Below are 17035 nucleotides of genomic sequence, written 5' to 3'. Positions count from 1 at the left end.
AAAATGACCAGTTACAATCAAGCACACCTCCACATTAGTCCTTCTGAGGCAGACCTACATCACAAAAAGCAACAAACTGAGTAACAACCTCTCCCGTAGAGATCTGAACATGGTTTAAATGCTGACCATGCCTCCACTTCAGTTACTCTTACTCAATAGAAGAGTAGGGGTGGGGAAACTCAGCCTTCTTAGAATTCAAGTCAGCAAAATCAGGCCACTACAATACAGTAGAAGTGACAGTTTATATGTAATAGAACTTCTTTGGTCACAGCTACAGTGTGGTGAAGAACTCTGTATGCTTTCAGGTCTTTGGGGGGCCTGAAAAGAGTCAGTCTCTCTCTCTCTCTCTGTCTTCACTTCTCAGAACAATTTTAGCTTTAGCAGCAAAGGGATCCTACTATCATCCCCTACTGCATCCATAAGCTGCTGGCAGTTAGTAGGGGACATGACTTTTACCACATCCCTAGCAGGTGTAGTTATCATCAGGAGACTTTGTAGCCCAGTTCCAGACTCTGTTTGCTGGCCATAACATTCATTTTGCAATCACCTCTCCTTTTCACTTGAACCTGGGAAGAAGTAGCCTTGATCTTTCTTAATTATAATGTCAAGCTCCACTTAAATTATGCACATAATGGAAAGCAGTCTCAAATTTGGTAGGAGATCTGCATGTTAGACTAAAGTCCTTGCAGAATGATTAATGTTGTGAACTCTATACCTGATGCTCTTTTTTATTCCTACATCCATTCTGATTGCCTTTCAAGCTCACTGAAACTCAAAACAAACTATTTTCTTGGCAAAGGCCATAGATAAGATCTCGATGGAGGGAGGTGCTAAATGATTTTTTTATCTCAAGCTTCCAACAATCTACTTCCTAGAACAGAGTACTCTTCACTAAAAATGCACATCAATTGTGTTTATACGCTGAGCCTGCTCTCCCACCATCAGCTGCCAGAGCGCTGTGGTGCACGACCAGGCCAAGTAGCACAATTTGCTTACCAATCCTGATGCACTCACTTGCCTGAAACCTTTGCGACAGTTGCATCTTTGTTTAAAAGCTATGATGAAGCAACAGATTCTGGTACGCCACATTGGTAACTGGACTGCAGCAACAGCAAGCCAAGAAAGGAAAAAACACGGCACAAAGTGTAGCTCTTAAGAGCTTGAAGTACAGACTAAAATTTTTACTTTTGCATGAAAACTTCTTTTCCAAGGGAAAAAAAAAAAGCTTGAAATGCTCCCTTTTAGAAAGTATTGTTTGAAGGCTGGTATAAAGGTTATAAATTTATAATTAATATTGATTGCCTCCAGACAGTTTTCCTCTGTTGCTCAGCCCTTTTCTAACCTTCCATTGACTGAAAGAAGACGCTTATATTACAGCATTCCCTGATCTGCAAGATTGATCTCCTCTGTACTACAGTCAGCATTGATTCTGCACAGCACAAATTGTTTTTCTGCTATATGCATTCCATAGTACTGTTACACAAATACCAGCTATTTAAAGTTCTTGCGAAGCAATCTCGTCATTACGTTACTGGCCTACTTGTACTGCACTTCCATTGTAGAACCTTCTGAGGCCACGCATATTCACGTGCTACTTCAATGCTTTTTTCTAAATTATGTTGTATTCATCCTGAATATAAACAAATCACATATACATATATATGCTCAGATACACACACATGCAAGCGTATACCAACTCTGCACTACCTACTGCATATGAAGAATTAACAGTTTGGGTTTCTTACACATCCAAAAAGCTGCATTAAAGGTTATACTATTTTTACATCATTGCCAGTTTGGAGAGTACATACAATAAGTAGCAATTAAATTCATTCCAGATTAATATTAGAGGAAAAAGCCTTTAAAAAAAAAAAAAAAAAAAAAAAAAAAGAGTTTGATGAGGTGGGGGGGAGGAGACAACACTACCCTCCCCCGAACCTTACTGGAATACTAAATTTTCTTCTGAAGCCAGCTATATTTGATAATTAATTAGAGCATTTATTTATACTAGTAGTTTAATCTTAAATTCCTTTTTTTTTGTAAAGGAAGATTACCTTCACTATCTAGAATGCTGGAAGAATAGGAAAGTTAGCCCTACTACTTGATTTTGTTTCAATTCTGAACTGTTTAAGTTTCTGTAGCAAAACCCCATTTTCTAGGAGTTCACAACTTCAGCACAATTAAATCAAATACATTTCTCCCACTTCAACTCATAATTCCAAACAAATAGCAAAAATGTGTAGAAACCTAGGGCAGGGCTGAGTATTTAAAATTTTGGTAAATTTTTACTCCAGCAATTTTTAAAGTGTGGGGTTGGTGGGGTTTCTTGGTGCTTTCTATTAAGAGAGATTTCTACTACATGAAACAGAAGTTCCAAAACAGGATGGGTTTTTTCAGCAAAATGAAGGGTTTTAAAACGGGAATTTCATGCAGTTTCCTAAAATGGCTCTGCTTAGCGATTAATCTATATTTAATGTAAGACCACAAACATTGCTAGACTAGACTGTTTCAGATAAGAGCAAACTCTGCCTCTTTACTTACAGTGTTGCTAAAATAAAGAGCATGGCATTTAACATAGGAAATGAACACAAAATAGAAAAATACATTAAAAAAATGCTGGTTGAACAAATTACATTGGAAAACTGAGAAGGGCTCCAACCCACCCACAAGTAAAGCAATGAGAAGAACATCCTTTGCTAAGCTCAAGAGTAACAGAATAGTAACTGTTCACTCAAATAGATCACTTCAATTTTGAAGTTATAGTCTGCCTGTACAAAACAAAACTTCACACAAAAACACCCCACTATCTGCACACAGCAACACACAAGACAAGACTCTTCTCTTTATCCAGCCCCTTAAATATCCACTGCTTTGTACCTTCTGCTCCAGTGAAGAGCTGGCAGGAGACGCCTGCTTGCTGCTTTTCTGGACTGAACACAGACCATTACTTTCAGTGTATTCTAATTTCACCAACTAGGGGCTGTTTAAATCTCTCAAAGTAATTTTGGACTGTGTAACGCATTTTGCATCATGCTACTGTGGTGAAAACACTGAATAAAAAGCAAAAGTTGTTACTGGAAGATTCAAGCACGTCTAGACAGCAACCTCACAGTAATTTCTGCAGAACACTTCTTACCCTGACACTGAACTCTGGTTATTAGCACTGAAACCATACCCAACAGAAGAAAACACTAGTAATGACACTCTCAACTAAGACACAAAAGATAGGGAAAATTAAGCATGTGCCTCACTGGTATCCCTTCAGTCTCCTCACTCTCTTCTACTAGTTTGGCAAAGGGAAACATACAAATAGTTCAAGCTTATATACCTGTTCAGTGGCACACACCCCTAAAATCACAGCCTTGGACCAAGCTCCCCATGGTGTGGCACTTGCTCATGAAAAGAGAATTTGGCCTTTGACTGGTATGAAGTCATTAAATTGCAAGTTTGCCAAGTAGCTCAGTGTCCCTAAACTTACGAAGCTTCATACAATCATTTAGTTTTACAGTATTTGTAACTGGGGATAAGGTCTTCCTTCATGTGTATCATTCAACATTTACTGTCTCAGCATTCCAACATTTCTGTAAAAGTGAAAGCCATCAGAATACATTATTAATTTTGAAGGCATTAATTAAAAACACTCGCTGTCTTCAAAAGTATCTTTGAAACAAAAGAATCCTGACCAGTAAGTCAGGATTTACGATGTCTGATGTGACCAAGTTACATAAGTTGATAGAAAAACCCCGAGGCATCTTGTATTCAAAACAAACTATGTTAAAAATATAACAGAAACACAGTTCAACTCAGAAGCACTTAAAAACTTCAATGAAAATTCCTAAATCCGCTCACACCCTACTTACATTAGAGGAGTGCTGTAATTGCACAAAAATATGATCGCTTCTGGAAATTCAAGCACAACCTACCAACCACTACTAGTTCTTCCCTCAGAAGTAAAGCCAATGTTCATTAAAACAAAGATCCGTTGTGCTAATTAAGTCATCAATGGAAGCAACACTATGCAATGAAAGGAAGGCAAACCAACTTGACAGCACTGATGGGTTCTTTTGTTGGTGTTCTGGTGTGTCGTCCCTGCCCCCTCAACTGGTTGGTTGGTTTTTTTAGGGTACTTAAAAATGAAAATTAGTGATTATTCCCAAATTGCACCTGCACTTGCTATTTTTTCCCCCTGTCAAAGTATCACCATCTAATATCCAACTGCCACATACAAGCCATTTAAAATGTTTTCAACAACCTTCACTGATTGCTCCTAAGCAAGGATATACCACTTCATTTTAAAAGTCCACAGAAAGACTTAGAATTGGGAATCTTTTCTACAGAGAAAGCTGTATAAATAAAGAACTGAATCTGATCATTTTCATATGCTGCCAGGCTTTGGATGGATAAAGGTTTCCAAAGAGCTGGCGCCTCTGTTTTTGATAGGAGTGGGTGGAATATTGCAGGATTCCCCTTCCGTTCCCCACTGAAGCGGAATCTGGTCTCCATTAAATGCATTTCAGCTGTAATTCTACTGTTTGAAATAACCTGATTTTACACAGTGTTGCAATTTCGTAAATCATTAACACTGATGAGATCCTGTTCCATGTCTAGCAATTCTGAGTTTTACCGTCCATGCCAAGCTTAGCAGGAAAGAAAAATTTTAGGTTTTAGTAAATAATGAAAGGTGTACCAATATCATATTAAAAAGACTATGCTCAAGAGATCTTCATCTGCGTGTAGTGTGACACACAAAAATTCACTCAGCACACCCAGAATCTAACTTTTCTAGCTGCCCTATGAACACATTCAAGTACCACCTCTGTAGTGCAACCAAAGATACTATTTGACCTATTGAAATTACATGAACGGTACACAATACGGTTTGGACCATGTTTTTTATAGCTTTCAGCAATGCAATCAGAGGGGTACAACTGAAGCCGTATTTCCAAGCTGATGAAGCACATGAGCATTGGATAATTCAATACAGGCCATAAATGCAACAATTATGCACATTTATGCATTACTTCTGTTGAGAATTCTGTATGATCATCATGAGCACCTTATGTAAGTACTTACTGATTAAAGTTCATTTGATCCTACCCGAATGCTGCATTAGACTACAACTTAAGTGAAAGTCAGGGAAACAATGAACGGTTTGGAAACCTGATTCGTCCTTAGGAATGCACTGTAAGTTTATCTCCACTCTCTCCCCTGCCCTGCCCCAAAAGATCCTGATTTTTACGCAGTCCTAAGATCCAGAGTGCAAAAGCTCATCTGTAAACCTTCCAGATATGTGGTCAGGACACCTTCCCCCAAACACACAAATGAAAACTGAAATGTAAAAACTAATTATAGAACTACAAGTAATTGAGGCAAACATGTCTTAGTTATACATACTAAACATATACAGTAAAATAAAAAATAAAGTATGTGTTACAAAACATATTGTAATTGCGAAAAACTTGTATTTGACATCACATAAATTTGAAGTACCTTTTGACAATGTTTTTAATATTTCAAGTCAGCAATTTTTCTTTTTTTCTCCTTTCTATAGGTGATCTACACCAGTGCATTAGAGCTGAGACAACAACTATTGTTTTTTTAAAAGAAAATGGGTACTGGCAGCTAATAAGGGCATCGTATAATAACAACTACCTGCTGCCTTATTAAAAGCAAGAGTCTTTTCAGAAGTTATTGAATCCAGTTCCTGCAGCTGGCCAGGGATGTTGCTTTTTGTGCCTCAGCATCACAAGTTCTGATGACTCTCACGAAGCCCCACACACTCTGCTAATTGAAAGAGTTTTTGCACATCCTAGCTGCAAATAAGTGTGTTCTACACTTAGAGGAAAGAATAAGTCTCACAGAACTCCGTTATTTCATGAAGCCTCATTCTTTTCTAACCTTCAGCATTCAGTGAGCAGACAGCTTCTTCTCTGTAGTAACATGAGTGGGGAAGAAGGGCACAGTAAAGGAAAATAAATCAAGAAATCCTGAAGCAAACTGAGGTCAAGGACATAAGGCCAGACTTAAAGTTCCTACTGCATTGTTAAAATTAAGGCAGGCTGCCACAGATCTTCATGAGAAGCTTTAAGTTAATTCTACCTTCCTTTTGAACTGAACACCAGCCATCCCCTCAAAGTGAGAGATATTATTCTCTGCATCTGCCTTTTCCACTCTCATTCTCATGCTCAGTATCTTCCAATTGTACTCGGAAGGGAAGAAAGTCTGTCCAATCATCTCAATGACTGGACAGAAGTAAGGATGCCAGAAGAAAAGTAGTGCAGTAATAACAACAATCAAATTTTCTAAAAACCCGAGAAGCAGCAGATTGACCATGTTTGATTAGAGTGAAGTCAGGATGTACTGATGAAGCAGAAAGTAGGAAACAGAGTTACTAAGGGAAAGAAATTCAAAGTGTTTCTGTTTTCTCCCCATTCTCCGCCTGACCTACAGCCTGCTTAACTTGCCAACTCTCCTTATGTATTACTTGTCCTTTTACAGCTCTTGCCTTTCTGACATCTCAGAGCAGCTGGTTTCCATTCCTTTTTCTGGCTCCTCTTTTCTTGATCCCAGTAATTTCTGCTCTCATCAAGAAAGAACAAGATTCAAGACTCTGGGGCCCTAAAGAAGCAAAGAACAAGACAGGGGGAACTACACCAGTGAAACTGAGGAGTAAGATTCCCCGCCAGTAAGAAAAAGGCAAGAGGAAAATAAAACTAGCCTGTACAAGAAAGCAGACTATGGCATCTGATTAAATTCACTGGCAGTGTTTCCCACAACATGGGATAGCGAGCTACAAAATTACGTGCCCACAGCTCCCAAAGCTTTTGCGTGTTCATGAAAAATGCATGGGGCAAAAGATCCCTCTCTGCTATTAAACTGTCCTTTGAGAAAGATGGCAGCTCTGAACAAATGCATCCTTCCAGCTTAAGTACCCACAGAAAAAAAGCCATCTACAGAAAGGGAAAAAAGGATAAAAATCAGAGAATTCTTACCAAAACTTCAGAAACTTGAAATTCATTTTGAGAACTAAAACCAACACATTTTACAATTTTTATATGACAACATCGACCAGCAAACAGAAAATACACAACATTGTACAAACAGACAAATACAATCTAAAGTTTTGGGAAAGTACTAACCAGTTACTGACAGCAGCTGTGAAACCCTCACCTCCATTTCCTCCCGATGAGACCTGTCTCTATCCTCAAATTCACGAGTTCTTCGCCGAGCTTCTTCAAAAGCTTGTTGTGCCAATGCATCCTCCTGCTACCAAATCAAAAGACAGAGTGACACAAAAGGCTACCCTCGTTTCTACCAGATCACATTTCTTTTGAATATTAGGGATCACTTGGCAGCAAAGACAAGTATGTCCTACAGAATCTGCTGGAACACAGACAAGTTCCAGCAAATGCCAATATACATTAATGAAATAAGACTCACCTTCATTACTGAAGTAGAAATAACCAAAGCTGCAATGCAGCTGCTACTACTAAATTACATTTTCAAAGGAGAACTGCTTTTCCAAAGTAGTTTAAAATGCTACTGTTTTTTAAAAAGCTAGGAATTCTCAAAAGTTATATGAAAGAGGCAACACATTTTATTCTCCTTACAAAAGCCATTTTGAAGACAGTATTCACATGTGTATCTAGATAAGCGTTCACTAGCATCATTATATAAGTAATGGCAACTTAATTTTCTTTCATTTAAAAAGGTATTACCTAAACTACAAACCAAATTAATCCTCCATTTCATCAGAAGCTGCCAAAGGTGTATCAGTATGAACATTCGTAATCCTTCTGTATCATTTAAATTATTTAAATTTAGATGCATAAGGAAGTGAAAAGCAGAAGTTATTCTTCCACTAATTTGTACACATTCCTATAAAATGCAGAAGAAAGCTGCAGGTTTTCAACAGCCTCGCTGTTGAAAACAAACAATGGTTTATGCACAGGAATAGATTTAATAAATGCTAAAAAAACCTAATCCTTCAAACTATTTTCTATTAGCAAAGGTTTTAAAGTAAGTGTTACTAATATCCAAGGCATTATTAATTAGGTTACAAATTATTTCTCTTAAAGAGACCTTTTAGCACAGAACGAAAACAGACAGCTCTGTTCCCCACTAGAATGTTACAATGTTCAGAATGGAGGAGTCAAGTCTAAAGAGGTTCCACAAAACAGTAAGGGAGAAACTGTATTAGTTCTCCCTCCTTAACTCAGCTGTAATTGCTCCTAACTCTGCTTATGATTCCCACAAATATTGTTTTCAAGTTGATAGTTTTATTTAAAATAAAATAAAAAACCCTAACCTTGACTGTTAAGAGGACATAAACATGTTGGGAGCCCAACTAAATTTTAATATACCAAGGGATTAAGCGCATAAATTTTTTAATTTAAGATAAAGCATCCCTACTCTTAGAGAATGGTAAATTGCTTTTTTTGCCATCGGCATCATCGTGCACCCTGAAGCTACTTTGTGAAATGATGTGAATGAGTGCCCCGTGTGGCCCAGCACAGCTAAATACACACAGCTGTCAGCCAGCAACTCCACACAGCCAGGTCCCCAGAAAGCTACGTTGAAAGGCAATGTTTAAAGCTGCCAATAAAATAACATTTTAACACTACCTACTATTTCTAAGAGTAAAATTTGGCTCTTTACAGCTATCTTAATGTTCGTGCAATGCATAGCAACCAAGGTCAGACACTTCTTAATAATGCAGAAGGACAGAGATAAAATAGATAAACTTGTCTCCCCAATGACTACAGAAAAGCTGCCTTATTTCTAATTTACAAAAGCTATGTATGTCTTTATTACCTTCCCCCCCTCCTCTTTTTTTTTTTTTTAAACACACCAACATGGAAGCAGATTTTTTTTTTTTTATATAAAAGATCTTCACATTTTACCATCATATTAAGTGGTCACGAAATAAATGGCTAACATATAGCCTCAACCAGAATATCGTAAAGAGAAGGTCATAACCAAAAGAAACTAAATCAGAAATTCATAGAAAAAGAATCAGTATGTTGACATCCAGAACGAACACACATTGGCAGCTGAAACACTGGTTTATTAATATCTGAGAAAGGGGAGGTGGAAGCATCAGAACTTTTTTTAAGTGAAAAAAAAATCTGCTCTACTCCTGGAGATGTGTTATAACAGAAATTAACAAACATCTCAGGATCTTGTACAACAGGAATTTAACAAACTTTTTTTCAAATGTCACTAATAATTATAGGCTAGCAAATTCAGTTGTATAAGACCCAATTGTTTATCTACCTTAATCAATAAAAGTGCTCTTGTTACGAAAAAGAAAAACAAACAAAACATAAGCCACAGCAACATGAGAACAGAACAAAACATCCTCCCCAACCCAGAAAAAACAACAAAAACAAAAAACCAACCCAAAAACCCAAGAGAAGCTTAAACACACCCCCACTCATACACATACCACCACCTTCAGCAGCCCAGTAGGAAAAGACTGAGAACCACCGTTTGTAACCACTGAATCTACACAGCAAGAATGCTCGATTACAGAAGTACTGAAGACAGAAACGGTGCTTTAATGACACACAAGAAAAATATCGAATCCAGGGAAATTTCAGCCACAAATGGGGAAGATATTGAAGCATGTACGTAGAGCTTTGTGTGTGTTAGTCCACTGAAGTCTGAACAAGCAGCTGAACTGGGACCTCCAATAACAAAGACTAAGACTGGTTACAAGGAAGACACTAATAAGCTGTGAATTAAGTAGAAAAAGTTACAAAAACTTTATTGTTATGCATGTGGTTTTCCTTCCTAAAGTATTTTTTGACCTGGTGAAGGATAGCGTAATTTCCAAAGCATGGCAGCAAAGAAAAATTTTATCTGATCCCAGTATTAGCAAGAAGCGCCAGGAGACAGGAAAATGCAAGAGGGTTACATTTGTCTAAGGCAAACCTTCCAGAAAATGGGAGTAAAGGGTGCGTATGGGGGGTGTAAATGCCAACAGGACCTCTTATTACAAAAGACAGTAGGTACCACAGGCACTACTAAGTGCACAATGAGGCACTTAAACCCATTCTGACATCAGTGTTATTCTGGGATCAAAGTCAGCAGTTAGGTCAACTGCCACTAGCAATACTAAAACAGTTTTAAAAAAGGAAGCAAAATGACAGACACAGGAAAAAGGAAACTGAAGAATGTAAAAGATTGCCCAAACATTTGCAACTAACAAATACAAGGGTGCAGCTACTTCTCTGTGTCTGTATAGTGCCTTACAACAGTGGGAATTCTGACATATTACTACTATAGCAAAGATGATCAATTACCTCCTCGTAATTGCTGAGAAGCACAAACTGAAAACAAATTACACACCCAAACCTGAGTGCAAACATATCTCTGTCGATTCACACTGTGTAACACCTCCAGCTCAGCACCCTGTACTCAAGAAAGCACTGACACCTGAGAGCATGCATACATCTCCTCACAAAAATATTAAGAATAAATCACATGCTCAGTGCACAAACACTTTCTGAAGACAACAAAGAAGAATTCTTTAGTTACGACAGTGTATACACATCCATAAACTAAAATAATCCAAAAGCATGCAAAAACATTTATTGGGAAACTAAAAAGTGAAAAATTGAACGCACAGGTCACCTGACCACCCTCCTTTCCAGAAGGGTGCCCACTTTTTTCAGGAACTATCCAATTTTGGAAAAGTGACACTATCTTCTTCTGAGCGCATGTTCGAATCAGTCTCCTCTCCCGTTCAGAAGTCATGCGATGTAGTGTCACGTATCAAACTTCACAGTCCTAGATCCAGAACCCTGGGATTTATCTTGCATAGTCCTTAGGGGGTCTACATTTGACCTTGCTGTATGAGCCATTATAATAAAGGCCTTCTAACCAATGGAGTCTACAGCAGTTACTCTCTTTCCAAAGAACACACCGTTGCAACAGGAACTTGGCTAGCTCAATATGCTGACGCCTAGCTTTGGAAGAAGCAAGTACCACAGCAAACAGCAGCATTCAAGCAAAAGCTTGGTTCTGTGGCTTTTCTCGTGGATTAACAAAAGGTGGTAGGACCAGAAGAGCATACCCTCTCTTCCTAGGCATCCTGAAGAAAGCATGCAGGGCTGTGACTCTTTCAAAGACACTGTTTTGACAGAAAGTATTTCTATTTAACTCAGAACATAGGTCACAATAACATCATTTCATTAATGCGTAAAATGGTTTCTTAAGTTAGAGGGGGCAAGGCATCATAAAGCTTGCAACTATACATATCTCCACATAAAATTTGATTTGAATACTTCCAGCTCTTGAACAAATAAATTAACCGACATGCCCACCAACTCTGCATGCCTACAAGAGAGGAGTGCTCTTGGTATTTAGGTGGAATCAAAGGGTTCCTACTTGTTACGTAGTGCCCAACTGCAACTGCAGAAGTAACAGGGAAACCCCAGGGAAGTAAGGGCTGAGAATGAGTCACAAAGTAGAACCAGAAAATACATCCTTATTTAAATCAATTCCAGTGCACAACTGCCAGAAGTAACGCCCCAGAGGGTACAAAGGGAAAGTAAAGGTAATTTGGAAAAACAGTTTGTGTCAATTTTAAGTTTTTGCAAAAATCACCCCTATGTATGACATACAAAAGGTGTAACAAAGACAGACAAAGGGAATCACCCATGTCACACAGTTCAATTATTCATGAGTGGGTTGCTTTGTGTCCCTGAATTTAAAGGAAAAAAGGGAAGGAGATAAAGAAAGCTCCAATTTTATTACGCTATTGAGATGAAAAAGACAGTTACCATTTAGGAGACACTGAACTGTGGTTCAAAGTCAATTATTCGAGTTTCCAGAAAAGTTAGGGGAAGTCATTATGGTCTTGGCTGGAAGAAGTCATCTTCTGAGAGAAGTGAGGAGAAAACGGGTATGTACAGGTACAGAGTAAATTAAGAATTATTTCCTGGAGTACCAATACCAAACTTGAGGAAGAAAAAAACAAAAAAAGGCTGCAGGAAATTGCTCACCAACTTCTTTTCTCTGCATGCTTAACAAATCCTTGTATTCAGAAGTGCTTTGAACCATGCCTTCATAGAGTTTTAACATTTCTAATTATCAAATTACAGAAATGAACTGCTGAGTTTACCACAAAATACAGATTGTAAATTTGTAAATCGTAACTCTGGTAACTGATGTTAGTATATCAGTACAGTCCACTGCAGAGACAGGTGATCTGCATGGAAGTCCACGCAAACGTGGTGCAGCAGCTTATAGTATCTGTTAAGCTTTGTAACCAAGCTACATCCCTAAAGGGAAGATCTGTCTCAGGTCTGACTAAATTTTGGAACCCTACAGCCATGTAAGTGAACCTTATATATGTGAAGTGCACTTAAGTAATTTCCTCTGTGTTTACTTTGTTCTTGTCTGTGTCCAAAGATCCAGCTGCTAGACAGTCACTTTGGTGGTAGGAAGTAAGTTCTCAAAAGCTGCCATACCTTAACAGAGCAGAGTCTATCACTGTTAGAGAACAAATGAAAAAACCCTACTGATCCTCCCCTATTTGTAATAAAACAAAAAGTTACTTAAAAAACCTCAAGCACCCTAAAGTAAATAGCTAGAGTAGACTTGCCATTTAAATTGTTACTACAGACATAGCTTTTCAAACAATTTAAGATTTACTACTCTGTAGCATAGTAACAGTGCTAAATCACCCACAAAGTTGTAAACTACAGATGATTCCTGACCCTAATATTTTGATCTATTGAAAACACTAATTTAGGTACAAACACATATTTCTGCACTTCTATACTGTAAATTTTCTTTAGAATTTGTACTCAAAGTGAAGGCAGAAAACAAGCAAATTAGAATACGTGATGGCTACCTGACTGCATGTTTCCTTCCAGAAGAACAAACAAATGTCTAAGGCACAATAGCCATGGGCAAACTGTCTTACCTGTGCTCTCTCTTCATCAAATTCCAGGCAGCCCATACCATCCAGTCTTTGTAGGTCTATCCAGCCTTTCCAGATTACACAGACACCATTGAGAATCATAGGTGCCTTCAAGTACACCTGAAATAAGAGCAAACACATGCTATGAATTTGACAGCATTTACGCACATGCCTGGACGATGAAAATATGACACAGGAAGCTTCTATATGTATTCTTAGAAGAACATCCAAACCAGCTGGTAACATGAGACTCCACTTAACAGCTTCTCCTGCCTCCTTTCCAAGAACTCATTTTAATCAAGTGAGTGCTGTAACTTTTGCCTACTGTATTGGATCGAATGAATTTAAGCTGTGTTCTCATTTTATGAACTAGGGCGCACCAGGATTTGGTTAGAATTCTGTTACTGCTTTCAGTTAGTGACTGTTTTTCTTGTCAGCTTACCTTCATGTCACAAAGCAAGCGGCATGCTGCCAGACAGGGAGGATCCTTTACAGCACATTTAAATGGTTAAATGAACACATGCTTTCATACTCCCAAGCAGTACTGCATTTTAGCCCAATACATGAGATCTTTCAACAAAGAACAAGCACCAATTTCAGTCCTCCTCAAGTTTACAGACTAGTCAGAGTTTAGTAAAATACACTATATACACACACAAAGCTAAGAATAAGAAAGTCTTCCTGTGTCTATTCTAGCATTTGTGAAAGGCTTTTCAAAAGAAGCAACACCAGATGATCAAAACCAATCTACAGCATCAACATGCACAGTGCCTTAAGCTGCAAGGAATAATCCATGAGTTTAAGGCCCTACATCTAGATAATCATAGATGATACAGTGATTTAAAGCAGAATTATTTCCCTTGCTAAAGACCAGAGATTAATTTCCACACAGGAAATGTAAAAAGAAGCAAATGCAACACTAAATGACTTTGACACCTTACATTTAATGATATCATCCTTAAAAACAAAAAACCCCACAACAAAAAAAACACAGCAAAATTACCTAAATTGTAAATAAAAACCAAAAACAAAACCAAAAAACCCAAACCAATCAACATTCAGTAGTTATTTCAGCCTACTTGGCAAGTCAAAATCCTTCATGGAACAGAAGTTTGTCTACCTTGAATCACCAGAGAGACAAACCATGCACGCAGGCCTGCACCCACTTCAGATTTCAAGACTGCCTAGACATTCAAAATCCTGTTGAGTCTTTTCAGTCTTCAGGAGTGGCCCAGCTAGGCAGCAGAATTCTCATACAGCACCTCCTCTAATAGTTCTAAATTCATCCTCTGGCAGATCCCCAAAGTATAATTGAAGTTCAGCACTACAGCACATTTCAAAGCACCCCACTGTGCCAACTTGCTGGGTTCCACACTTACCAAGTAAGGTCACTCAAGCAGAAAGAGAAAAGGCTTAGAGATACAGAAGGTAAGCCTTCCTTATGCAAAGGCTGTCCTGGTAAAATGAAGAGCTGAACAACATGAAATACATGAGTGGAAGAAAGGGAACAAATATCAAACCAACCAGATAACAAACCATCAAACAGCAAAACACAAACAAACTGACAAACAAGTTCATGTTATTTGCTATAGAAAATACACATTTGATCTCTGAACTTGATTTTTACAACTGATCACACTTTGGTATGAAATGACATACTCCAGAAGTTTTAATTAGTATGATGGGCAGTAGCTCAATAACGAAGAAATAAAGGTTGGTGCAAGTGTATCTTCTTCGTATCAGCTCTCCTACTGCAGGTTCTCCACTAAGAAGAGCACAGGCTGGTTTACTGTCCTTGTATTCACAGACTAGCAATGCAATCACACCTATGTCTTCCGTGATGACAGCACACCATGCAGGGTGCAGATCTACCGGCCAACAGCTTTTGCAAGCAGAGGCGTCAAAACCAACATGAGCAAGACGTGGACTACCAGGAAACTACCTCCCACAGCCCTCATTTCAAGATTAATCATTTCAAACATACGAAATACATTACTCCCTTTCAACACATTCTTCAGTCATTCATCTCACAAGAAATAAATAAAGTATGCATCATCAATTTAATAGATGTGTTTGTTTAGTTTAGAAGTGAAAGACAGTTAAAGAAGCTGTTGGAATCAAAAGAAGAATGCAGAATAATTCAAAAGGGGGGAAGAAAAAGGCAGTATAACCTAACTATAGGTCTGCGAAGACAAACCAGTCTGTACTCTAATGTTATTCTTTGCAGAAGCAAACAAGCATTTTGCTGATCTTCATTTAGCATTGCCCTTTCACACCTAGCCTCCCCTACCCTTCTGGCCTGGGACATTAAAAGTTACATAGGACTTCCCACAGATGACAAAATCTAGCTTTCCAAGTTGTCCACAAGGAGAGTTATTTTTTTGTTTCTTTGACAAGGAATATTATGCTGCCACTAACTGCCCCATTTGAGCAGCTATTCAACTGCCTTGGTCCCTGCAGCTGCTTTATACGCAAACTTCACAGCGCTGAGCACACATTAGGTTGCTCAGATGCAGCTGCTGAGGATGTGGTACTTCAAACGCAATGCCTTATGCATCACCTGGAAGTCTGAGCAGTGCTGGAAATCCTGTGAAAGTCTTCAGAAGTCAAAGGAGAAAAGGGAAACAAGTCGACAGAGCCGATGTGATTACTGATGCCTACTATCTGCCCTAAGCACACTGACCAACAGCTGAGCTGCTGACAAAGCAGCTTGTGAACCACTGGCATCCAGCCTGACCTTTCAAGATAAAGTACTCTGCCTTTGCTTCTGAATCAGAGCCCTTAAAGCCTTACTCTGCTGGATTCAGTAAGTCTTCAAAACTCAGATAATAAACATTTTTCACCTCTGAAAGGATGAATTCCTTAGCAAGATACCTGAGTTTTGAAATCTCTGTATAATCATTCAAATTTAGTATAATTCATATTGAAACCACATGTGCTTATGCAGGAACTTTTCTCATTACAACACACAATAAAGCATACTGGTACTTTCTCTTTTATTTTAGAAAAAGAAATCTAGACTCCTTTTTCCCTCCTCTCCTCTTTCTAGAGAATGGAAACCACCTAAGACTGTAGCCAAAACCGTTTAACCACGTTTCCTTCTTTTCAGATAAAGTTATACTGGTTTCCTTTCAGCTTCCAAACTTAACAGAATTATTAATACATTACTGCTCTTGTTTATGAGTACATGATCTGTTATGGCACCTCAAAATACAGTGCAAAGTTATCTCTTAAAACCTTTCAGAATTCTCTATTCTGAAAGCTGCCTTAAGACAGTCACAGTAAGATAGCAAAGGCAAAAGCCACATGATTTCTATAAAGACCCCAACTGCCCATCTTAGTTATTAGTGAGCTATATAATTTGATTAGAAGTAGACAAAAGGATGCCTTTGTTAGAGTAACTCGAAATTTCGAGGTTTTGTTGCTAACATCAGATTAACTGCATTTATATAATTTCATAAAATCTCCCCACATCTCTGGACACTTTTCACAACAATATCTGGAAGTCAGTCTCGTAAACTCAGACACAGAGCAGCAGGAAGCAAGAGAGTTGGAAGTCAGGCAACTAGCGATTTCATAGTCAGTGAACGAACTTAATGCTACAAAATGCTATAAAGAAACACCATTATAGGGATATACCGGAGGAAAAGATGTATGATGCAGCTGCCTCCTTTCGGAGTACAGTCCATCCTACAAGCCAAACAAGGCATGGCTTTTCTGACACTGACAGTAGATGGTTATGTAACTAAGGTAAACATTATCATATGCCTGTTGAAGGAGGAGAGTAAGTTCTCCGTCATTTTGCACCCTCACTTTCCGCATTGGCACGGCAAAACCCAATTAGTTTGTTAGATTTTGAGACCTAGCTAAACTGTAGCATATTGAAATCTGCAATTTTTACTAGCTTATACCACCAGTACAGGTGGCTGTTATAGAAAAGTTTCATTTCACTTCAATCTACATCTTCCATTTCAAACTCCTACTACAAATCAAAGTAGCATTAGAATTTTTTAAATAAGAAAAGTAGACATGTTACTTTTACACTGGAAACAGGCTTTCAGTGTTAGAACAAATATTCTGCTTGCTGACTGAACAAGCAGC

The 17035-nt window shown here is 38.3% G+C and overlaps 1 protein-coding gene across 4 annotated transcripts in view; it reads right to left on the bottom strand.

Annotated features, from left to right (window-relative positions):
* CBFB (core-binding factor subunit beta) overlaps positions 1-17035 on the bottom strand; it is a 41313-nt gene that overhangs the window by 5663 nt on the left and 18615 nt on the right. For 2 of the 4 annotated variants that reach the window (XM_086469303.1, XM_086469304.1), the window contains 2 exons: positions 12938-13054; positions 7171-7266 (listed from right to left, as the gene is read on the bottom strand). In XM_086469303.1, the coding sequence (XP_086325429.1) occupies positions 7171-7266; positions 12938-13054 (213 nt within the window). Of the gene's footprint in view, positions 1-7170; positions 7267-7440; positions 7490-12893; positions 13055-17035 lie in introns of all 4 variants that reach the window. The other 2 variants (XM_086469302.1, XM_086469305.1) reach the window with 2 other exon arrangements.

This window comes from Leptosomus discolor, chromosome 8 (genome assembly GCF_034619465.1).
Source record: "Leptosomus discolor isolate bLepDis1 chromosome 8, bLepDis1.hap2, whole genome shotgun sequence".
NCBI classification, from domain to species: Eukaryota; Metazoa; Chordata; class Aves; order Leptosomiformes; family Leptosomidae; genus Leptosomus; species Leptosomus discolor.
The sequence above is the reverse complement of the archived record's forward strand: the minus strand, read 5'-3'. Positions and strand labels throughout refer to the sequence as shown.